Consider the following 26,233-nt stretch of genomic DNA (forward strand, 5'->3'; position numbering starts at 1 on the left):
TCGCCTATAAACTTTTACAAATCACTTCAAACGACTTTTCTAAACCAACTTTAGGTATTAATAAACGTTAATGATGTATCAAATTGATCAGGGGGCGATCTGTATTCGATAGCAGCAAGTCTGGAAAACATCGTCCATTTTTTCAGTTTCACAACATACTGTGGTGCGCCTCAAGAAAGGAGGGGTCTATTCGTGTTGTAACCAAGGATAAATGATTCAGATATTGATAGCAATGGTGACATCGTTTGGAAGCTGTAGACGTTTACAGGGGATTCGCAAATATTTTCTCTCGTCTTAAACAAATAATTGAATGGCGGACGAATATTTTTGTTTTTGTTTTTGGTAAACAGTTTTACCAGGGATTTTTACTCCTAAACACGTTCTGTTATAGCCACAGACCCAGTTCTACAGACCCACAGACCCAATTTAACCAGTTCTAGAAACTTCAGAGTGTTTTCTATCCACACATACTTATCATATGCATATACTATATTCCTGGCATGAGTAGCAGGACTTTGAAATGTTGCGCGATTTTTAACAAAAAGCTGCGAAAATTCGCATCATCCATAACAGGGTAATTACAATTGCCACTGTCAGACTTACACCTATTTGGATCATGGCAACAGTCTGAAAAGACTTTAAATGGACCGTCTGACATTGTGCTCCTCTTAACGTGATTCGTTGGATTAAACAAGAAATACATTTAAAGAGATGCATCTTTCTTGCCTTACAGCAGGCCCTTTGTGTCACATTCTGACCTTAGTTCTTTTGTTTTGTCTTTGTTTTAGTATGGTCAGGGTGTGAGTTGGGTGGGTTGTCTATGTTCGTTTTTCTATGATTTGGTATTTCTGTGTTTGGCCTGGTATGGTTCTCAATCAGAGTCAGCTGTCAATCATTGTCCCTGATTGAGAACCATACTTAGGTAGCCTGTTTTCACCCTTGAGTGGTGGGTGATTGTTTTCTGTTTTGTGTCTACACCAGACAGGACTGTTTCGTTCATTCGCCTTTGTTATTTTGTTTAGTGTTCTCGTGACAATAAATTATCAATATGGACACTTACCATGCTGCGCATTGGTCCTCACCTTCTTCCACCAACAACGGCCGTTACACTTTGTACAATAAATATCACAACTGAGTAAAACAGTAGGCCTATTTTCAGTAGGCAATGTTTTAGCAATGGTCATGATTCACATTGTGATTTATGGCAGCAGAAGTTAGTTGTAATGGTTGTAAGATGTTTTTAAGGTAGTTTTGTCCCTGTGCATTGTATTGTCTCTTTTACTGCCTGGTATTTGAGAAGCCTGGAGTCGTTCCTCTGAAACCACACTGGCATATGGGCTAGCTAAATACAGATCAACACCTGTTGCTCAATGTAGAAAAAGGCAAGGGGACAAGATCAAATTGTGTTAACTGATTAAAATGGCAATTGCATTATCCAGTTTAGGAGGCTTTAATGTGAAATCAAGTACCAAACGAATAAATGTCCTCTTTTGTGGAGTTTCATCCTGAGATGAAGATGCATTAAGATGCATCTTAATTGTTGGATGCCTTCCAAGAGACATCTTTCTGCCGTGTCTGTGGATGGTTAGACTACAAATGGAGGGATAATTCGTTGGAGTCAATAGCACTTGTCTCCTGGGGGACTTTGAGTAAGGATTTGCTTAATGCAGAGGGGTGGCCAGGTCCTGCGCTTCTTGCCGTCAGACCGTCATGACAGCCTTACCGTGGAGAGATAATTTGGAATTGCGATACAATAGCTCTTCAGAGACTGGAAGATGTCGGTGGCAGAGGGAAAGTCACGAAGTTCGATAGAGAAGTCAATAAAGTTGAATCTATGGAAGCTGTTTCCTCACGTTTTTCTCATACTTTCGCTCGTCGGATATGCAGCCTTGGGAGCGGTGCTATTCTGGTACATAGAGGGAGGGCGTGTGTACAAAACAGAACGGGAATATCGTGAGTTTTTGGGTGAACTGGTGCGCACAATTCAGAATTATCCAGGTAAGGTGAAATACCAGATAGGTAGCTAGATCTATGTTGATAACACCAGTATACATTTTGTTTTTGTAGTACGTGTAAGTTGTAAAGTCTTTATAGGTGGGGTGAAAATGTGGTGGAAATGTGTTTTGTTTTTTAAGTGTAGTCTACTTTTATTCAAATAATAGCATTTTACTTGCAGTTAATTTGTCCAGCAATTCTACTCAAGAACAAGATTTGGTAAAAGAACTAGAGAAAGAAATCAACAGGGGGTTCAAGTCCATATGGCTTCAACGTCCAGAGCGATGGACATACGATGCATCCATGTTCTTCTGCTGTACTGTATTCACAACCGTGGGTAAGTAATCTAATGCACATACATTTCAAAAGACATGCAGAACAAACACAAAATACTCCCAATTAAGACAACACTTTAGGCCTATACTACAATACTGGTGTGCAGGTGTAGGATTTTAATTTGCTACTAGGAAATAGGAAATGTGAATTATTGTGTGGATAATTATAATTAATGGACATTTTTGTAGGAGTTGATTCATTTTTCATATGGGGAAATCAAGTACAAAATTGAAAAGTACAAATTACAAACTTCAGGAGCCTTTTTAAAGCAGCATTTTAAACAGTCCTGCATTGCAGTAATTGCAACCCGTCTATATTTTTTTTAGTGCCTGTTTTGCAAGTAATTTTTTCATTATTTCATGTCACATATCAGTTTGCAAACAATGTAAAAAAATAAATAATCAAAAACATTAAGTTAAAAAACACAAGGCAGCTCCAAAATGAAGGTGTTTCAGCCTAGCTCAGTGCTTTCTGTGGTGGAGGGGCAGCCAGCTATAATACATAGCGTAGGCATTGGTAATCTTCTCTAGATGACTAAGTGGAGACTAAGTGGAGACTCAGGCTGTTGATTGTGGACTGTGGAATGTTGCACCACTCCTCTTCAATGGCAGTGCGAAATTGCTGGATATTGGCGGGAACTGGAACACGCTGTTGTACACGCTGATCCAGAGCATCCTAAACATGCTCAATGGGTGACATGGCTGGTGAGTATGCAGGCCATGGAAGAACTTGGATATTTTAAGCTTCCAGGTATTGTGTACAGATCCTTGTGACATGGGGCCATGCATTATCATGCTGAAACAATGGGCCTCAGTATTAAAATTGCCATAGATCAAATACATTTGTGTTTGTTGTCTATAGCTTATGCCTGCCCATACCATAACCCCACCACCACCGTGGGGCACTCTATTCACAACGTTGACATCAGCAAACCACTCGCGAGCACGACGCCATACACGTGGTCTGGGGTTGTGAGGCCGGTTGTATGTACTGCCAAATTCTCTAAAACAGCTCTGATGGACATTCCTGCAGTCAGCATGCCAATTGCACACTCCCTCAAAACTTGAGACATCTTCGGCATTGTGTTGTCTGACAAAACTGCACATTTTAGAATGGCCTTTTATTTTCCCCAGCACAAGGTGCACCTGTATAATGATCATGCTGTTTAATCAGCTTCTTGATATGTCACACTTGTCAAGTGGATGGATTATCTTGACAAAGGAGAAATGCTCACTAACATGGATGTAAACAAATTGGTGCACAAAATCTGAGAGAAATAAGCTTTTTGGATCTTTAATTTCAGCTCATGAAACATAGGACCATCACTTTAACATTATGCGTTCATGTTTTTGAAACATTACACAAATTCATCAATGAGTGGTTTGGAAGGAATCAATAGCTAACTGCAAGCGTCACAAAGCAATCACTATGTTGCTTCCCCTGCCTGCTATTCAATGGTGAGGGTGTGTGGGCTAAGTATGGCTTTAAGGATTTAAAACATATCTCTGAAAGGGTCGTTTTTCCAAGCTTAAAAGGATCAACATTCACATGCAACACCATGGGACAGAAAATATTGAATACATTGGCCATGCTGTGAATCCAGCATGACTACTGCTGCATTCAAAACAACTGGAAACTCAGAACTGGGAAATCTCAGAATTCAGTGCATTCAAGACAACTGGGAACTTTGAAAAAAATTAACTTGGACTGGAAAACATGTTTTGAGCGGTCATCCAACTCAGAATTTCAAGTTGGGAACTCGGGACTCTTTCTAGAAAGCTGACCTGAAGATCACTGACATCATGATTTGACCTTGTTCACTTTTGAGTTCCCAGTTGTCTTGAAAGCACCATAAATTCAGAGAATGCCAGACTGAGATGACAAAGTTAGATGACAAAGTTTGCCCACAGACGGACCGCAGCACCACGTTCAAATGAGCACAGCACAACAACGCTGAGTCCAAAAATACTGCTCCATAAATTATGTAATATGCCAGGGAGATACAGTGCCTTGCGAAAGTATTCGGCCCCCTTGAACTTTGCGACCTTTTGCCACATTTCAGGCTTCAAACATAAAGATATAAAACTGTATTTTTTTGTGAAGAATCAACAACAAGTGGGACACAATCATGAAGTGGAATGACATTTATTGGATATTTCAAACATTTTTAACAAATCAAAAACTGAAAAATTGGGCGTGCAAAATTATTCAGCCCCCTTAAGTTAATACTTTGTAGCGCCACCTTTTGCTGCGATTACAGCTGTAAGTCGCTTGGGGTATGTCTCTATCAGTTTTGCACATCGAGAGACTGAAATTTTTTCCCATTCCTCCTTGCAAAACAGCTCGAGCTCAGTGAGGTTGGATGGAGAGCATTTGTGAACAGCAGTTTTCAGTTCTTTCCACAGATTCTCGATTGGATTCAGGTCTGGACTTTGACTTGGCCATTCTAACACCTGGATATGTTTATTTTTGAACCATTCCATTGTAGATTTTGCTTTATGTTTTGGATCATTGTCTTGTTGGAAGACAAATCTCCGTCCCAGTCTCAGGTCTTTTGCAGACTCCATCAGGTTTTCTTCCAGAATGGTCCTGTATTTGGCTCCATCCATCTTCCCATCAATTGTAACCATCTTCCCTGTCCCTGCTGAAGAAAAGCAGGCCCAAACCATGATGCTGCCACCACCATGTTTGACAGTGGGGATGGTGTGTTCAGCTGTGTTGCTTTTACGCCAAACATAACGTTTTGCATTGTTGCCAAAAAGTTCAATTTTGGTTTCATCTGACCAGAGCACCTTCTTCCACATGTTTGGTGTGTCTCCCAGGTGGCTTGTGGCAAACTTTAAACAACACTTTTTATGGATATCTTTAAGAAATGGCTTTCTTCTTGCCACTCTTCCATAAAGGCCAGATTTGTGCAATATACAACTGATTGTTGTCCTATGGACAGAGTCTCCCACCTCAACTGTAGATCTCTGCAGTTCATCCAGAGTGATCATGGGCCTCTTGGCTGCATCTCTGATCAGTCTTCTCCTTGTATGAGCTGAAAGTTTAGAGGGACGGCCAGGTCTTGGTAGATTTGCAGTGGTCTGATACTCCTTCCATTTCAATATTATCGCTTGCACAGTGCTCCTTGGGATGTTTAAAGCTTGGGAAATCTTTTTGTATCCAAATCCGGCTTTAAACTTCTTCACAACAGTATCTCGGACCTGCCTGGTGTGTTCCTTGTTCTTCATGATGCTCTCTGCGCTTTTTACGGACCTCTGAGACTATCACAGTGCAGGTGCATTTATACGGAGACTTGATTACACACAGGTGGATTGTATTTATCATCATTAGTCATTTAGGTCAACATTGGATCATTCAGAGATCCTCACTGAACTTCTGGAGAGAGTTTGCTGCACTGAAAGTAAAGGGGCTGAATCATTTTGCACGCCCAATTTTTCAGTTTTTGATTTGTTAAAAAAGTTTGAAATATCCAATAAATGTCGTTTCACTTCATGATTGTGTCCCACTTGTTGTTGATTCTTCACAAGAAAATACAGTTTTATATCTTTATGTTTGAAGCCTGAAATGTGGCAAAAGGTCGCAAAGTTCAAGGGGTCCGAATACTTTCGCAAGGCACTGTATGTATACAGTAGCTAAGAAAGTAATACTAAGTTTATGTTGTGTAGTATTCTGTTAGTAGCCCATTTGTCTCACTCTAAGAATTTGTCCCATCTCCCCCTAAGACTACTGTTCTGACTTGGTGGTGCACATGTAGCCTATAGTCTGTTTTTAGGGAAATATCATCATTGAATATTGTAGAAGCTTTCATTGTCTGCTTCATATCCCCATTATTTATCCTACGGTTCTGATGTGGTGTACAGGGAGAATACTGTAAGAACATCCCATGTTCTGAATTCTGTCACTGTACATTTCAAAAGTGCTGAACAAATAGTTATATTGACTACTCGCTCATTAATGTCTTCTTCAAAATTACAACTTGCCTCCTATCAGCTCATCGTTCCCTTATGCCATAGTTTGTACATCTCAATTGATTTATTGCTTAAACAGCAGTGGAGTCTGCTGAGAGGAGGACGGTTCAAAAAGAATGTCTGGAATGAATTGAATGGTGGCAAACACATTGTTTGACACCATTCCATTCACTCCATTGCAACCATTACACTCCATTCCAGACATTATTATGGGCCATCCTCCCCTCAGCAGCCTCCACTGTTATATAGGTCTCTCTCATTAGTATCTTATGCATAATTTAAGACAATGTTGGAATGATTTAATTGTTTTGTGTACTTTGTGTATTATAATTAGCACATGCTAAATAATTAGCTCATGCGCCTTTCTTCATGAGGAGAGGATCCTATATAATGTTGTTCGTTCTGTAACCATGTTTGCCAGTGATAGTCTCTTCCCATTCAAATATTTTTTTCCAACAAAAGGTTCAGCAATAGACCCATCTAATTCCAGTTGATATTGCAAGGGTTATTTTGTTTGCGCAATGCGCTGTCTGTGTGTCGGTATATTGTCTATAAAAGTGGATCTTTGTGATTGTATTTTCCTTCCTTTTCAGACCACATAGGGCAAATAAAATAATAGCATGTTGTGAGTGGCTTTGCTGGCATGCATGTGAAAAACTTGGTTGAGTTTGCCCCACCAAGATTTACATGCTAAAATCGCCACTGCATTGCAGGAAAGTTGTCCTGCAACAGTGTGATCAAATTAAGATCTGTAGTAATAGGCTTTTTGTGCATGACAATTGTTGGCTTTGTAAATGTATGAGGACAATACAGATACTGTCAATGATTATGCCTGGTTATGGACTGTTATGCATGGGCACCAGTGCTTGACTTGGTGACATTATGCTATAGGGACCTCTGAATATTCACTGTTAACGGTTTATACACATTCTACATGACTTCTCCATGACTTTTAGCCTACAATACAAAGTAAGCATTATTGACACTGAAAAGCTGCTGTGTCTGTTCCCATGTATGCCTACCATCTCCTGCAATTGTGCCCTTGATTAAGGCACTAAGACCCCCACATAGAACTGCACTATTAGTCACATGTTGTCAACACGTGGTTAAAACTTCTTATGGGCAGGTGGGACGGTAGCATCCCACGTGGCCAACATCCGGTGAAATTGCAGAGCGCGAAATTCCAAAATACCAAATTTAAATATTTAACATTCTTGAAAATATGTGTTCTACATCAAAATAAAGCTTAACTTCTTGTTAATCCAGCCGCTGTGTCAGATTTCAAAAAGGCTTTACAGGGAAAGCAAACCATGAGATTATCTTCTGTTGGCACTCCAAAATGTCCCAGAAACATCACAAATGGTCCTTTTGTTCAACAATGTCCTTCTTTATGTCCCAAAAATGTCAATTTATTTGGCGCGTTTGATTCAGAAATGCACCGGTTTCAACTCGCCCAACATGCCTACAAAGTATCTAATAAATTACCTGTAAACTTGGTCCAAACATTTCAAACAACGTTCCTAATCCAACCTGAAGTACCCTAAAACGCAAATAATCAATAAAATTTATGACGGAATAAACTTTTTCCAATACCGGATAAAAACAATGTGAAGCGCCCTCCAGTTCACACACATCAAAACAGTCCACCTGGAGTAACACTTACAATGAATAGCACTACTTCTTCATTTCTCAAAAGAAAAACATTGAACAATTTCTAAAGACTGTTGACATCTAGTGGAAGCTATAGGAACTCAAATCAGGTTCCTAATAATAAGGGTATCCCATAGAAACCAAATGGTAAATCCTATGACCTCAACAACAACAAAAATCCCTGAATGGTTTGTCCTCGAGGTTTCGCCTGCCATATCAGTTCTGTTATGCTCACTCACATTATTTTAACAGTTTTAGAAACTTTAAAGTGTTTTCTATCAGAATCTACCAACTATATGCATATCCTAGCTGGGCCTGAGTAACAGGCAGTTTACTTTGGGCACGCTTTTCATCCGGACGTGAAAATACTGCCCCCTACCAAAGAGAGTTTAGCCATCCGTCTGGAGAGCTCCTAGGTTGGCAAAAAAAAAAAATCTACGTTACAACAAATACTTTAGTCTTCATAAAATAATTACCTCATTAAATAAATCGGGGATCAATTGGATAAGGTAGGCTACTGTTATTTAGGTCTATCTCATTAGTATCTTATTCATAATTTCAGGCAATCTTGGAATGATTTAATTGTTTTGTATACTGTGTGAATTATAATTAGCTCATGGGTTTTTCTTCACGAGGAGGGGATCCTATATAATGTTGTTCGGTCTGTAACCATGTTTGCCAGTGACAGTCTCTTCCCATCCCATTTCAACAAAAGGTTCAGCAGTAGACCCATCTATTTCCAGTTGATATTGCGAGGGTTGTTCTGTTTGCGCAATGCGCTGTCTGTGTGTCGGTATATTGTACACACACTTTTTTAGTCCATCTCGGGTTTGACAGTCACACTGAATACAAACACACACGTTTGTGCAAAGCACATGTAGAATACAAACGTATTTCATTTTTGAAGATTGTAAGAAATATTATATGAAGTGGTACCAGCACGTGTTCTAACACATTTTGCTTCATGCTATATTTGAGACAAGCTACTGATATTGTTGCAGTGAACAACAGACTTATGTACTGTTAAAATTGTGTTGATAAATGTTAACTTTATAATTAAATTGTTTAATTGAGCATATATACAGCTGAAGTCGGAAGTTTACATACACTTAGGTTTGAATCATCAAAACTTGTTTTTCAACCACTACAAATTTCTTGTTAAACTATAGTTCTGGCAAATCGGTTAGGACATCTACTTTGTGCATGCAACAAGGAATTTTTCCAACAGTTGTTTACAGACAGATTATTTCACTGTATCACAATTCCAGTGGATCAGAAGTTTACATACACTAAGTTGATTGTGCTTTAAACAGCTTGGAAAATTCCAGAAAATGATGTCATGGCTTCAGAAGCTTCTGATAGGCTAATTGACATAATTTGAGTTAATTGGAGGTGTACCTGTGGATGTATTTCAAGGCCTACCTTCAAACTCAGTGCCTCTTTGCTTGATATCATGGGAAAATCAAAAGAAATCAGCCAAATTGTAGACCTCCACAAGTCTGGTTCATCCTTGGGAGAAATTTCCAAATGCCTGAAGGTACCACGTTCATCTTTACAAACAATAGTACGCAGATATAAACACCATGGGATCACACAGCTGTTATACTGCTCAGGAAGGAGACGCATTCTGGCTCCTAGAGATGAACGTACGTTGTTGCGAAAAGTGCAAATCAATCCCAGAACAACAGCAAAGGACCTTGTGAAGATGCTGGTGGAAACGGGTCCAAAAGTATCTATATCCACAGTTAAACGAGTCCTATATTAACATAACCTGAAAGGCCGCTCAGCAAGGAAGAAGCCACTGCTCCAAAACCGCCATAAAAAAGCCAGACTACGGTTTGCAACTGCTCATGGGGACAAAGATCATAGTTTTTGGAGAAATGTCCTCTGGTCTGATTAAACAAAAATAGAACTGTTTGGCCATAGTGACCATCGTTATGTTTGGAGGAAAAAGGGGGAGGCTTGCAAGCCGAAGAACACCATCCCAACCGTGAAGCATGTGGTGGCAGCATCATGTAGTGGGGGTGCTTTGCTGGAGGAGGGACTGGTGCACTTCACAACATAGATGGCATCATGAGGTAGAAAAATATGTGGATATATTGAAGCAACATCTCAAGACATCAGTCAGGAAGTTAAAGCTTGGTCACAAATGGGTCTTCCAAATGGACAATGACCCAAGTTAAACAATTTAAAGGCACTGCTACCAAATACTAATTGAGTGTATGTAAACTTCTGACCCACTGTGAATGTGATGAAAGAAAGAAATGCTGAAATAAATCACTCTACTATTATTCTAACATTTCACATTCTTAAAATAAAGTGGTGATCTTAACTGGCCTAAGACAGGGAATTTTCACTAGGATTAATTGTCAAGAATTGTGAAAAACTGAGTTCAAATGTATTTGTATGAAAACTTCCAACATGCAAACAAAAGCCACTATTACTAAAGGGGTTTTCAGTGATATCTCTAACTACTCAACAAGTCATCACAACTATTATATCTTGCCTTGCATCAAGCCTTCATCATTACACACAGTAGACTACATACCCAGTTCGCCGTGTATTTTGTTTTCAGTATCGCCAAGAAAGAAAACAGATTGTGGTCATTAAGTAATGTAAGGGAACCTCTAGGGATGTGTGTACAAGAATGCACCTTACTTTAGCTAGTAGCCTATACAGCACCTGATCCTGCAGAGCTAGATGCTGACGTGACATGCTGTGACTTCTTGGGGCGGTGTCTTCTACATCGTCCTGAAATATATTGGAGAGGGGGGGTTTAAGTCTTTAAATGTTGGTTTAAGACTATACCACTCATCATATGAGAGGGGGGGGGTAAGTATTTAAAACATTGGTTTAAGACGATACCACTCATCATATGAGAGGGGGGGGGTAAGTATTTAAAACATTGGTTTAAGACGATACCACTCATCATATGACATCTCCTACCTGTAGTGGATTTTGTTTTCGCCGCCTTTTTCAATCTCTCTTCTTCAGACCTTAGTGAGTGAATGTCATACATTCAATATGAAAATATATTTAGGTCAGTCTGGCTACAGTAAAACAAGTGATTTTAAGGATGCAAATAAAAAGTTTTTATAATGTTTAAGACTTATGGCATGGGAAAGTTCTGCAGGAGAACTAGGCACCACCATCGCCTAATTTGCTTTGAAAAAGAAAATCACACAATCGGATGGGAATCCCAAAAAACATATCCCTGGACTTCAAAGACTTGACCAGTGACTTTGCTAGCAAGAAGGCTCAACGCTAGGCTCTTGGTGAGTAAGAATGAGCAAGGGCCAATGATAACTGTTAAATGGCATGGTTATGGATATTGGATCACTACACACATGATGCCCACAGGCTGAGAACAAGACTGAGAACAGACTGAGAAAAATATATATCTCAAAGTAATGGCTGGATTGTCATAAAATGTGTTGCACACAATCAAGACCACAAGTGGAAGAAACCTATTGATTTGGTGACCTCTTGACCTTTCCTCTAGCGCCACCATCAGGCCTTTTCATTTCTATTTCCATTTTGTTTTCCATTTTCCATTTCCACTTTTCCAGCTGCTTATTGTCTAGTTGGTATGTAAACTTAGTTCAATAATCTGCTTCTGATTTTATTATTTTGTTTGTTATATCATTTTATAGATGATAATGTTAATTTATTTAAATTGAAGAGGTTCATGTATATTTAAGTTATATTTATTTTAAGTTATTCATTCATTTTAAGAGAATTTTCCCATTAAAATTACATTTAGACTGTAAAAGATGGCCTTTAGCACATTTCTTATAGAGGGTATCAGTCTTGCATCAAATAGTGAATTCCACTGTATGCAGAATGCTGCATGCATGTCTGCACAGTGTTATATTTTCACAGCTCACTGTCAGTAAATATCGTACAGTATATATTGGACTACAAGAGAGTTGCAAGCCTGCAAAGGTGGAGTTATTTATAAAGCTTTAAATGGGTCGATTGGGTTCTGGAGGTGTGTGGTTACAACAATTGCGCAGGGTTGGTGTGGCCTGTGGTGGTGGGGCTCAATGTGATATCTTTTCATGGGGCCCAAAATCCCTGGCGGCGCCCTTGCTCTCTCTCCTCGGGCAATGGCCCACTCGCACTGGCATGTTGCACTGGCACACACGCAACACCACAGACGTGCACTGAAGGGTCATTCCGATAATGGCTGATATATACTTTTTTAATGGATTGATCATATTTAAAAGTGTGCTTTAATGAATTACACTACCAGCAATTATGAAACTCCTTCCCAGGACTTTTCATGACCTTACAAACCCTCACTTGACAACTTGGAACAGCGCAGCATGTCATTCAGGCTAGCACATTTTCAATCTGCGCAATCTCAAACAGCCTACTGTCACTCACAGATTGACAGCCTCTAAGCAACCTCTATGGCTTTCCTGTAAAAAATAAATGTGCGTGCTTGAAAGACATATACATGGATTTCGAAGACCATATACAGTGCCTTGCGAAAGTATTCGGCCCCCTTGAACTTTGCGACCTTTTGCCACATTTCAGGCTTCAAACATAAAGATATAAAACTGTATTTTTTTGTGAAGAATCAACAACAAGTGGGACACAATCATGAAGTGGAACGACATTTATTGGATATTTCAAACTTTTTTAACAAATCAAAAACTGAAAAATTGGGTGTGCAAAATTATTCAGCCCCTTTACTTTCAGTGCAGCAAACTCTCTCCAGAAGTTCACTGAGGATCTCTGAATGATCCAATGTTGACCTAAATGACTAATGATGATAAATACAATCCACCTGTGTGTAATCAAGTCTCCGTATAAATGCACCTGCACTGTGATAGTCTCAGAGGTCCGTTAAAAGCGCAGAGAGCATCATGAAGAACAAGGAACACACCAGGCAGGTCCGAGATACTGTTGTGAAGAAGTTTAAAGCCGGATTTGGATACAAAAAGATTTCCCAAGCTTTAAACATCCCAAGGAGCACTGTGCAAAATATTGAAATGGAAGGAGTATCAGACCACTGCAAATCTACCAAGACCTGGCCGTCCCTCTAAACTTTCAGCTCATACAAGGAGAAGACTGATCAGAGATGCAGCCAAGAGGCCCATTATCACTCTGGATGAACTGCAGAGATCTACAGCTGAGGTGGGAGACTCTGTCCATAGGACAACAATCAGTTGTATATTGCACAAATCTGGCCTTTATGGAAGAGTGGCAAGAAGAAAGCCATTTCTTAAAGATATCCATAAAAAGTGTTGTTTAAAGTTTGCCACATGCCACCTGGGAGACACACCAAACATGTGGAAGAAGGTGCTCTGGTCAGATGAAACCAAAATTGAACTTTTTGGCAACAATGCAAAACGTTATGTTTGGCGTAAAAGCAACACAGCTGAACACACCATCCCCACTGTCAAACATGGTGGTGGCAGCATCATGGTTTGGGCCTGCTTTTCTTCAGCAGGGACAGGGAAGATGGTTAAAATTGATGGGAAGATGGATGGAGCCAAATACAGGATCATTCTGGAAGAAAACCTGATGGAGTCTGCAAAAGACCTGAGACTGGGACGGAGATTTGTCTTCCAACAAGACAATGATCCAAAACATAAAGCAAAATCTACAATGGAATGGTTCAAAAATAAACATATCCAGGTGTTAGAATGGCCAAGTCAAAGTCCAGACCTGAATCCAATCGAGAATCTGTGGAAAGAACTGAAAACTGCTGTTCACAAATGCTCTCCATCCAACCTCACTGAGCTCGAGCTGTTTTGCAAGTAGGAATGGGAAAAAATGTCAGTCTCTCGATGTGCAAAACTGATAGAGACATACCCCAAGCGACTTACAGCTGTAATCACAGCTACAAAGTATTAACTTAAGGGGGCTGAATAATTTTGCACGCCCACATTTTCAGTTTTTGATTTGTTAAAAAAGTTTGAAATATCCAATAAATGTCGTTCCACTTCATGATTGTGTCCCACTTGTTGTTGATTCTTCACAAAAAAATACAGTTTTATATCTTTATGTTTGAAGCCTGAAATGTGGCAAAAGTTCGCAAAGTTCAAGGGGCCGAATACTTTCGCAAGGCACTGTATGATGTATTGGTACAATATCAATGAAAATCTTTTACAAAGATTAACCTAAAAAACAAATAGGACTCTGTCTCTCTCATCTCTTTGGGCACTGAGATTTCCACCACATTAGCTGTTGTTTGCCTGAGGCTTGATGTACTTTGGTCTTAGTGACTGTGTGCTGTGCTCACTGAGTGAACTGATGCTACCAGGCTGTAGAAAATTTGAGGAATCTAGAAGAAAAAGAAACGCACACCTGTTTAGGCGAGGTGCTGGCTAGCGGAGTAGAAAACTTGAAGATAAAAGAGAGCCGCACACTCTAGGAGCTCAGATGCAAAAATGTAATTGCCACCGTTTCGACAGCCAAGCTGTCTTCATCAGGGTAGAAAATTGAGGACCTGCTCTCCATCCATCCAGCAGTCAACCATGAAACAACATGTTTGGCCAACAGAGATTGAAGCTGTGACATTTTGGTGATTTGTCTCTCTGTAATTCCTACCATAGCCAACTTGACTTCTACATTAGCCTTGTGATACATAGTTTGTCATTACATGGAAATACAGTATAATAAATGTTACACCTTTTTGTACGTTAGATCATTTCATGGACAAAGTTGTCAGTATTATTTATTATTATTATTTATTTTGTAAACATTTTCCAAAAGGTCTGGACTGTAATATGAATTTATATTCATCCAACCTATATCCCTTTTTCAAATGAATTGTTAAAAAAATGGTTGACATTGACTTGTATCTAGCACATACATAGACGTTCTGTATTCTATATTAAACAAATGTGGTTTCCTGACCCCCTCCCTAACAATTACTTCCCAGAGGAAACAAGCATTTCTATTGGGTTTAGCAGGGCCGGACACAGGGATAAGCCACATAAACGGTCATTTTTTGGAGGGAGAACAGTCGGGGTCTCAACTTACTGTTGAGAGTTAGATTAGTAGAAGACACAAGGTGCAAGGTCGAAATGTGTTTGTGCATCGGCAGTTTTTCTCTTGTTTTGTCAGTCGCTAACAGTCACTAAATTAGCCATGTCAGCTAACAATTTTTAGATTGGTAAATTAGTCTAGCTAGCTATCTAATCTTGTAGTAGTCATGGCCGAATACCGAGCGGGCATGCAGGGCATGTTCCCAGGGGCCCTGATCTCCAAATGGCCCCTATTGATTTTGGTAGTCAAATAATTGAACTGTCAATGACAGATGTGGTCATAGACACGACAACTACTACAATATTGAGGGAGTGTGAGGACAAGGTAGTGTATGTCCAGTATTTAAAGTTATAAGATAAGACATTGGTTAGCCTGCTCTTTCAGCTCTCTTCTAGTGGAGAACATAGATCATTGACTTGGCTTCACCACCAGTCTTGACTTCACTCAAAATCCATTAGAAGCTACAGCATAAGTGCCTAGATGTGATTGTTAAAGTGCCATCCCATCAACTGCAGATTTGACATTTTAAACATTTAGCAGAAGCAATTATCCAGAGTGACTTACAGAAACAATTAGGGTTAAGAGCCTTGCTCAAGGGCACCGACAGATTTTTCACCTAGTCGACTTGGAGATTCGAACTAGCAACCTTCCGGTTAGTGGACCAACGCTCTTAACCGATTGACATATTATTAATCAGCAGGTAGTCTATCTTGTTTAGCATTGTTCTGAATCTGGCAACTTTTAGTGTATGCTGTACAGTTGGCAGGCAATAAACCGTTCAACTGGATGATTGTCTAAGGAGCCATTAATACATTAGGAAGTCTGTTTACATTAATACATTAGGAAGTCTGTTAAGGTCTGATATATGATAGTTATTGTGGTCCATGGTTATTGTGCTAATGGCTAATAGCTTGGTTGGCAAACAGGGAGTCCATAAATTACTGAAAGAGCAAGATGCATTTCCCATCACCAAATGAGATCAGTGGTCCTAAGACATACTTCTTTCCACTTTCTTGACGAGTATTGTTTGCTAGGTTTTAGTCTCCAAGATCACCACAATATACAGTTGAAGTCAGAAGTTTACATACACTTAGGTTGGAGTCATTAAAACTTGTTTGTCAACCACTCCACAAATGTCTTGTTAACAAACTATAGTTTTGGCAAGTCGGTTAGGACATCTACTTTGTGCATGACACAAGTAATATTTCCAACAATTGTTTACAGACAGATTATTTCACTTATAATTCACTGTATCACAATTCCAGTTGGTCAGAAGTTTACATACACTAAGTTGAGTGTGCCTTTAAACAGCTTGGAAAATTCCAGAAAATTATGTATTGGCTTTAGAAGCTTCTGATAGGCTAATTGACATCATTTGAGTCAATCGGAGGTGTACCTGTGGATGTATTTCAAGGCTTACCTTCAAACTCAGTGCCTCTTTTCTTGACATCATGGGAAAAACTAGAAAAATATGCCAAGACCTCAGAAAACTATTGTAGACCTCCACAAGTCTGGTTCATTCTTGGGAGCGCCTGAAGGTACCACGTTCATCTGTACAAACAATAGTACACAAGTATAAACACCATGGGACCACGCAGCCATCATTCCGCTCAGGAAGGAGACACGTTCTGTCTCCTAGAGATGATGCGAAAAGTGCAAATCAATCCCAGAACAACAGCAAAGGACCTTGTGAAGATGCTGAAGGAAACAGGTACAGGTACAGGTATCTATACAGTATCTACAGTAAAACGAGTCCTATATCAACATAACCTGAAAGGCCGCTCAGCAAGGAAGAAGCCACTGCTCCAAAACCACCATAAAAAAAGCCAGACTACGATTTGCAACTGCACATGGGGACAAAGATTGTACTTTTTGGGGAAATGTCCTCTGGTCTGATTAAACAAAAATAGAACTGTTGGCCATAATGACCATCGTTATATTTGGAGGAAAAAGGGGGAGGTTTGCAAGTCAAAGAATACCATCCCAACCGTGAAGCATGTGGTGGCAGCATCATGTTGTGGGGATGCTTTGCTGGAGGAGGGACTGGTGCACTTCACAACATAGATGGCATCATGAGGAAGAAAAATATGTGGATATATTGAAGCAACATCTCAAGACATCAGTCAGGAAGTTAAAGCTTGGTCACAAATGGGTCTTCCAAATGGACAATGACCCTAAGCATACTTCTAAAGTTATGGCAAAATGGCTTAAGGACAACAAAGTCAAGGTATTGGAGTGGCCATCACAAAGCCCTGACCTAAATCCTACAGAAAATTTGTGGGCAGAACTGAAAAAGCGTGTGCGAGCAAGGAGGCCTACAAACCTGTCTCAGTTACACCAGCTCTGTCAGGAGGAATGTGCCAAAATTCACCCAACCTATTGTGGGAAGCTTGTGGAAGGCTACCCGAAATGTTTGACTCAAGTTAAACAATTTAAAGGCAATGCTACCAAATACTATTTGAGTGTATATACATTTCTGAGCCACTGGGAATGTGATGAAAGAAAGAAATGCTGAAATAAATAATTCTCTCTACTATTATTCTGACATTTCACATTCTGAAAATAAAGTGGTGATCCTAACTGGCCTAAGACAGAGAATTTTTACTAGGATTAAATGTCAGGAATTGTGAAAAACTGAGTTTAAATGTATTTGGCTAAAGTGTATGTAAACTTCCGACTTCAATTGTATCCTCATGTCGCTACTAAAAAGCCACAATGGATCCCATCTCAACTATGTCCCCTCTTTATCCCGTAGTAGTCAAAATTGTAAGTTATTGAGCTTGTATGAGATTGTTATTGTGCACGTGTTGTTGAGGCAATGGTGTGTGTCTATAGTGGGAGATTTCACTTTTATTAAGCTTGTGATATGATGTAGCACTATCATCTCCAGGGACACTCTCAAGTGAGAGAAAATGCATGGTAATCCATGCATGCCTTCCATTCTATGCTATGGGAGTTACGCTAATAAGCATCACCCCCCTCAGCGACAGCACATATCTTTTAGTAAGTCAGATATATATTTTCTAATCTCTCATAAAAGTCACTCAACAGCTGCTTTTGAACAGTACTTTTAAAGGGGCAATCTGCGGTTTCTACATCAAATGTTTTACTTTTAAATTAATAGAATATATGAACAGAGTTCACAGGATGACAGAATGGAAAACCAGTATCAGTTGGATATCAAAGCAAGCATTTTATCATGTAGGAACTATCTTCCTTGATGTTCAATCATGAGTCTCAATACAGAATCTGGAGTGAATCTGACATATGGTTCATGAGGAGAAGATGATTGTAGATCGTTTTGAGCATTAGCATTGTATATGCAAAGAATGAGTTGTTAATCGTTTCCTTGTGTTTTGAGATATCAATTCCAAATTACATGATAGCGATGACACGTAAGTTGACAGGCCACTGTGGAGTGGATTTACAGTGGCTTAAAATTACATGTAAAATCTGATTTTGTATTTATCAATTGCTCAGCCATCTTTTGACCAATCCCTTAGCTTTTCTTAAACTAAGTTAAAGCTGCAATATGACCAAATTCATGTGTTATAGATCTGCCATTCTCATTGAACTCAAGTCTAAGAAGCGGTAGATCTGTTCTATGTGCACTATCTCTATGCTTCCCGTTCTTAAGTTTTGTTTTTGTATCTTTCTCATGTGTTTTTGTTAACCAGTTTCACACAGCTGAACATACAATATTTTTTGTTATGGGAAATATATTTCACAGCAGTTTAGATCATACAATGATTCTCTGCACAACATTTGCTTGTTTTGTCACAAACTGAAATTAGGCAAACAATTACAATTTTAGCAACCAGGAAATGGAGGAACAATTTCTGCGTAGTGCATCTTTAAGATATGTACCATGGGCCTAGATTCCACATTTGGTGTCATTTGGTCCTATGGTTCATGAGAAGCATATTTTAGCACTGGTATAGTGTGGCCATCTTTGAATGCATCAATGTTATTGTCTCCATCTCTTTAGGGACCATTGTGATGAGCCCAAAGACAACATTTGTAGTGAATCTGACTTTTAGTACATGAGAAGATTTTTTATGATTATTTTAAGCATTAGCATTACATAGTCAAAGAAGTGGATTGTTAATAGTTTCCTTATTTTTTAAGATATCAGTGCAAAAACATGGTTCATTATGGTAATTATTTGATGACTCTAAAAGGTTTCAAGTTGATAGGCCGTTGTGAAGTGGATTTACAAAGGATTTAAATGGACATGAAACATCTGATGTCCTGATCTACCAATAACTCAGCCAATTCTTAACGAATCCCTTTGCTTTCCTTGAACTATGTTAAGAGATGTGTCAAATCGGGCATCCAATATGATGATTTAAGTGAGACTGCTCATAATGGCAGTGCCATTGGGGCTATTCTTTTTGAACAAGTTACTGATGGCGTCTAGTTTCTGTGTGCCAAATTAGAAAAAAGTTACTAATCTATGCTTGAGTTATTTGACCATGTCAAGGGAAAAAAAACACATCTAATAATAACAATAGGCTGTTAACCCCTAATAAATGCCTATTGAGCTTACTTCAACTGTCCTACTCCCTCAGAACCAAAAATATAAGCTTGTATTATTACATTTCTTGTAAATAATGTAATTCTAAACAATCGCCGAATAGCCTCAATGCATGGTTAAAACGACATTTGTATATCATGGATGGCCAGTCATCGCTTCCATATATATGTCTGTGAATTTGCATAATGTTGCACTGACTGTAATTGAAAGAACTGAATAATAAGGTTATGATAGCAATACCTGCGCAATGAGCATACAGTTATATGTCCCTGAATGCCCAAAGAGAAGAATCAGCAAAGGCAGCTTACAGATATGACCAACAGATGGCAGCAATACAGTGGCTTGCAAAAGTAGTCACCCCCTTGGCATTTTCCCTATTTTGCTGCCTTACAACCTGGAATTAAAATAGATTTTTTGGGGGGAGTGTATCATTTGATTTACACAACATGCATACCACTTAGAAGATGCAAAATATTTGTTTTGTGAAACAAACAAGAAATAAGACCAAAAAAAGAAAGCTTGCACGTGCATGACTATTCAACCCCCCCTCCAAAGTCAATACTTTGTAGAGCCACCCTTTGCAGCAATTACAGCTGCAAGTCTTTTGGGGGATGTCTCTATAAGCTTGGCACATCTAACCACTGTGATTTTTGCCCATTCTTCAAGGCAAAACTGCTCAAGCTCCTTCAAGTTGGATGGCTTCCACTGGTGTACAGCCATCTGTAAGTCATACGGCAGATTCTCAATTGGAATGAGGTCTGATCTTTGACTAGGCCATTCCAAGATATCTAAATGTTTCCCCTTAAACCACTCGAGTGTTGCTTTAGCAGTATGCTTATGGTCATTGTCCTGCTGGAAGGTGAACCTCCGTCCCAGTCTCAAATCTCTGGAAGACTGAAACAGGTCTCCCTCAAGAATTTCCCTGTATTTAGCACCATCCATCATTCCTTCAATTCTGACCAGTTTCCCAGTCCCTGCCGATGAAAGACATCCTCACAGCATGATGCTGCCACCACCATGCTTCACTGTAGGGATGGTGTTCTCAGGGTGATGAGAGGTGTTGGGTTTGCACCAGACATAGCGTTTTCCATGATGGCCAAAAAGCTACATTTTAGTCTCATCTGACCAGAGTACCATCTTCGATATGTTTGGGGAGTCTCCCACATGCCTTTTGGCCAACACCAAACATGTTTACTTATTTTTTTCTGGCCACTCTCTTGTAAAGCCTAGCTCTGTGGAGTGTACGGCTTAAAGTGGTCCTATGGCTAGATACTCCATTCTCCTCTGTGGAGCTTTGCAGCTCCTTCAGGGTTATCTTTGATCACTTTGTTGCCTCTCTGATTAATGCCCTAGTTGCCTGGTCCGTGAGTTTTGGTGGCAGCACCATCTAGGCAGGTTTGTTGTGTTGCCATATTCTTTCAATTTTTAATAATGGATTTAATGATGCTCCATGGGATGTTCAAAGTTTCTGATACCATGATCTGTACTTCTCCACAACTTTGTCGCTGACCTGTTTGGAGAGCTCCTTGGTCTTCATAGTGTCGCTTGCTTAGTGGTGTTGCAGACTCTGGGGCCTTTCACTGAGCATGTGACAGATCATGTGACACTTAGATTTCACACAGGTGGAGTTTATTTAGTTAATTATGTGACTTCTGAAGGTAATTGGTTGCACCAGATCTTATTTAGGGGCTTCATAGCAAAAGGGGTGAATAGATACACACGCACTTTTCAGTTTAAAAATAATAATAATAATATAAACAAGTTATTTTTTTCAATTCACTTCACCAATTTGATCTATTTCGTGTATGTCCATTACATGAAATACAAATACAAATCCATTTAAATTACAGGTTGTAATTCAACAAAATAGAAAAAACGCCAATACTTTTGCAAGGCACTGTAGATCCAAAACCAACTTTAAAAAAATGTATTATCTCAACCTTCTACACGTCTTTGTTGTATGTTGGTAGTGTACATATCATTTTTACAATATAATTTGAAGTTAGACTCAATTGTTGTTGTCACAAAATATTATATTTGGTAATGAGGGAGAAATAATGAATACCTTGCTTATTTTCTTGTCTCAGGTTATGGAGAGATATATCCGGTGACCCTGAATGGTAAGGTGGTCTGTATCCTGTATGCCATGGTGGGTATCCCCCTCATGCTCCTGGTCATCACAGATGTGGGAGACCTCATGGCCGTGCTCCTGTCCAGGGCCTACATCCACCTGCACACTCTTTTCTGCAGGTTGCGTCAATATGGCCGCTGGCTCCCCTCCCATCACACAGAGAAGTCAGGGGACGGGGGCCAGGGGGACCGCCAGGACGGAACCTACACATTCAGCCACAAGGTGGTGGTCCGGGAGCCCATCGACATCCGACAGGTCCTTCACAGCCAGCAGTCTGTGAAGCGCAAGTCCAACCAGTTGCTGAACAACACAAAGATCTTTGACTGCATCATTGCACAGGAGAACTTCAATAGGCAGGGCCCACTGGTGCGGAGCCTTTCTTGCCATGAGCTTGACAGCATGCCTCCCTTGCCCAAGGACTTTGCCATCTGGGACTTCACAGGCATCGGGGAGAGTATGGACAAGCTAAACGTCCCGCTGCTCCTCATCCTGGTGGTGGTGTTTGCCTACATCCTGTTTGGAGGCCTCATCCTGCCCCTGTGGGAGACAGAGTTCAACACCTTTGACGCCTACTACTTTTGCTTCATCACCCTCACCACCATCGGCTTCGGTGACATCGTGCCCAACCACCCCAAGTTCTTCATGCTCACCTTCGTCTTCATCATCACTGGCATGGCCATCATGTCCATGGCCTTCAAGCTGGGCCAGTCACGCATCGTCAGCTGTTACCGCCAGTGCATGCGCTGTATCAGCGGGGGGAAGGTCAAGAGGTATGACGAGTTGGAGAGCGACTGAATCAAAGAGTTTTGGCCCCCATTGGGCAGCTCAAGGGTTCTAGGGTTATAAGGCCCTGCACTGTGGGTCAAAAAAGCACTAAGAGTGGAGTTGAAGTTCTGTACGGCTGACTTGGGAACAGTGTCTAGCTCAGGGCGGTGCAAAGATAACCCTTGAGTTGACCCCTCATCATTAGCATGAGCAAATGAAAATGTGCATGTGGACAATGCTCCAGTGATTTTTTTTTTTAAATGTCCAGTTGAAAAGTGATATCCCAAGTATAAATACAGTAAAGTACACACACTCAAGGGTAAAACCAAAAAGTTTAGAGAAAAATAGTGTTTTTTTAGACACAATTACAAACTTCAAGGAATAGGGCATTCAAGGAGTTGGTCTGATGGGAAGTCGTGATGTCATCACCCTCCCTCCTTGCCTGAGGAACAATAGAGGAACATTAGAGAACAAAAGAGGAAAGGCCCACCCCCCTGTGATATGTCATGACTCACCTTGACCACCTATTGAGATGTTCCTTTTGTTAAGTAAATCAGGTATTAAATGAGGTGAAAATGGGACGAGTGCCACTTTAAGCAAAATTGTGTGATGTTATCTGTGTGAGATTCATCTTACATGTCTGTTGCCTGAATATACACTGGGTGTACAATAACATTAGGAACACCTTGCTAATATATTTGCACCCACTTTTGCCCTTAAAACAGCCTCAAGTTTGAGACTCTACAAGGTGTCAACTACAAGATGTCAAAAGCATTCCACAGGGATGCTGGCCCATGTAGACTCCAGTGCTTGGCTGGATGTCCTTTGGGTGGTGGACCATTCTTGATACATACGGGAAACTGTTGAGTGTTAAAAACCCAGCAGGGTTGCAGTTCTTGACACACTCAAACCGGCGTGCCTGGCACCTACTACCACTTAAATATTTTGTCTTGCCCATTTACCATCTGAATGTCACACATACACAATCCATGTCTCAATTGTGTCTAGGCTTAAAAATCCATCTTTAACCTACCTGCTCCCCTTCATCTACACTGATTGAAGGGGATTTAACCAGTGACGTCAATAAGGGATAGCTTTCACCTGGGACAACGATGAGAGAACCTATAGGGAGGAGGTCAGAGACAACAACCTGTCCCTCAACGTGAGCAAGACAAAAGAGATGATCGTGGACTACAGGAAAAGGAGGGCCGAACACGCCCCCATTCACATCGACGGGGCTGTAGTGGAGCAGGTCGAGAATTTCAAGTTCCTTGGTGTCCACATCATCAACCAACTATCATGGTCCAAACACACCAAGAAAGTCGTGAAGTAGGCACTACAACACCTTTTCCCCCTCAGGAGACTGAAAAGATTTGGCATGGGTCCCCAGATCCTCAAAAAGTTATTCAGCTGCACCATTGAGAGCATCCTGACCGGTTGCATCAACGCCTGATATGGCAAATGCTCTGCATCTAACCATAAGGCACTACAGAGGGTAGTGTGTACGGCCCAGTACATCACTGGGGCGAAGCTTCCTGCCATCCAGGACCTATATACTAGGCGGTGTCAGGGGAAGGACCAAGAATTGTCAGACTCCAGTCACCCAAATCCTAGACTGTTCTCTCTGCTACCGCACGGCAAGAAGTACAGGAGCACCAAGTCTAAAGGCTCCTTAACAGCTTCTACCCCCAAGCCATAAGACTGCTGAACAGTTAATGGCCACCTGGACTATTTACCCCCCCCCCCCCCCCCCCCCCCCCACACTTTGTTTTTACACTTCTGCTACTCTCTGTTTATTTTCTATGCATAGTCACTTTACCCCTACCTACATGTACAAATTACCTTGACTAACCTGTACCCCAGCACATTGACTCAGTACCGGTACCCCCGGTATACAGCCTTGTTATTGTTATTTTATTGTGTTACTTTTTATTTTATTTTTTACTTTAGTTTATTTAGTAAATATGTTCTTAACTCTATTTATTGAACTACATTGTTGGTTATGTTGAACACCTGTTGTATTCAGCGTATGTGACAGATACAATTTGATTTGATTTAACTGGTCAGTTAATTTCATGGAAAGAGCAGGTGTTCCGAATGTTTGTGCACTTGCGCCTGCATTTCTCAGTGCCTTCTCTATAGGGACTAATGTGGTAGCAGTTTATATATAAAACATTATAAATGGTCACTGTATTTACCTTGTATTTATTATCAATGCATTTTCTCTGGTATTTACTTAATTTAACACAATTAGGCTAGTAACTATAGTACCTGGTACCAAATGGTTATTATTGTGTAATTATCATTTATCATGTATAAATTCTTGGTAATGTAAAATTAAGTACTACCAATCAAAAAAATCAACTTGCCTTCTGTGTTCATTGAGCTAGTATTTGACTGTGTGCATTGTATGTGCCAGCAGTAACTACTAACATGTATACGGTAGTTTACTTACATTTTTTGTTTAAAATTGTAATGGAGAAGAGATGACAACATATTTCAGATAATTTGTTATCTTAATCACCCTGCATGTATAAGCTCATGCTGTCTCCAGCCAACTGTATATCCTGCTTTCACACCACCATTAAAACACGTTCAACTCAATGTGTGGTGTCTACATTTTTCATGAGGGAAACAACGTGAGACATCGTGACACATCAAAACTTGTTTAAATCAGACTCATACAGCAAATTCGGAACAGCAAAATACGATATGCTTATATCCTGGTGGGTGACATGATAGTTTGAATATGTCAATATAGTTTAGATTTGCTTCAGTTTAACTGGATGAAGGTCGTGGATATATCCGGGGCCAATAAAATGTAATGTGATCACACTTACAGTCGCGTGAAGTCTAGACAGATAACAGCTACGTCATCTTTATGTCTCCGTAGAATTGGCGATGCACAGACACTGTAGGTGGTTCCCTGTTTATGGCAACACATAGGCTTACTCTGTGTCAGTTTCGCATTCTCGTGGAGATGCAAGAGACGTCATATAACACAAGATGGTGCCATTGCCACCCTTTACTGAATGAAGTGTGCAAAATGACGAGTCCTTTTCAAAATAGACAAGAGTATCGTTTTTTACAAAGCCACGAGAAGTAAGTGGTGCTGAGGGTGCTGCAGCAACCCCTGATATATCGAAATTAAAACAAATATGTATTAAAAAATGTAAATAACTTTTTTTCTCCACAAAATTATTGAACTAGGCCTGCCTAGTGGTTAGAGGGTTGGGCCAGTAACCGTAAAGGTTGCTCGATCGAATCCCTGAGCTGACAAGGTAAAAATCTGTCGTTCTGCCCCTGTGCAAGGCAGTTAACCTGCTGTTTCCCGGGTGCTGAAGACATGGATGTCAGTTATGGCAGCCCCCCGCACCTCTCTGATTTAAAGGGGTTGGGTTAAATGTAGAGACACATTTCAGTTGAATACATTGGACAACTGACTAGGTATCCCCCCTTTCCTATTACTCCTGTATGAGGGGATCAAAATAAAGTTTTTTTGACAGTTCACAAAAGTTCCAGTAGTTTTACCTCGCAGGACCTCACAGGATCTATATTGTTGTTACGTGGTGCGAAACGGGGAAACCAAGAGCAGACTCTGAAGAGGAAGCCGGGATGATGGAACCAAAATGTTTATTGTACACAGAGAAATATGGAGTGCAGAACCGGGATAGCTCAGATGAGATGCAGGAAAACCAGAAGTGTAGAGTGAGGTTGGAGTTGAACAGGGAAACAGGTCCTAAGGGGAATCCAAGGGAGTGATGGTGAGTGATATACAGGGCAAGTTGGTTGGATGGTGAGATGTGGAACAGGAGACAGGAGACAGGAGACAGAGAGGTA

General features: G+C 40.3%; 1 protein-coding gene and 1 long non-coding RNA gene across 2 annotated transcripts in view; both read left to right on the forward strand.

Annotated features, from left to right (window-relative positions):
- Positions 1-26,233, forward strand: part of LOC149972504 (uncharacterized) — a 250,165-nt gene that overhangs the window by 109,682 nt on the left and 114,250 nt on the right. The gene's annotated exons all lie outside the window — the stretch shown is intronic.
- On the forward strand, positions 1,650-24,997 carry LOC110502419 (potassium channel subfamily K member 18). The gene is made up of 3 exons (XM_021580444.3): positions 1,650-1,998; positions 2,177-2,332; positions 21,585-24,997. The coding sequence occupies exons 1-3, from the start codon at positions 1,776-1,778 to the stop codon at positions 22,421-22,423; spliced, it is 1,218 nt and encodes a 405-aa protein (XP_021436119.2). The 5' UTR covers positions 1,650-1,775; the 3' UTR covers positions 22,424-24,997.

This window comes from Oncorhynchus mykiss, chromosome 23 (assembly GCF_057628025.1).
Source record: "Oncorhynchus mykiss isolate SJ-2025 chromosome 23, ASM5762802v1, whole genome shotgun sequence".
NCBI classification, from domain to species: Eukaryota; Metazoa; Chordata; class Actinopteri; order Salmoniformes; family Salmonidae; genus Oncorhynchus; species Oncorhynchus mykiss.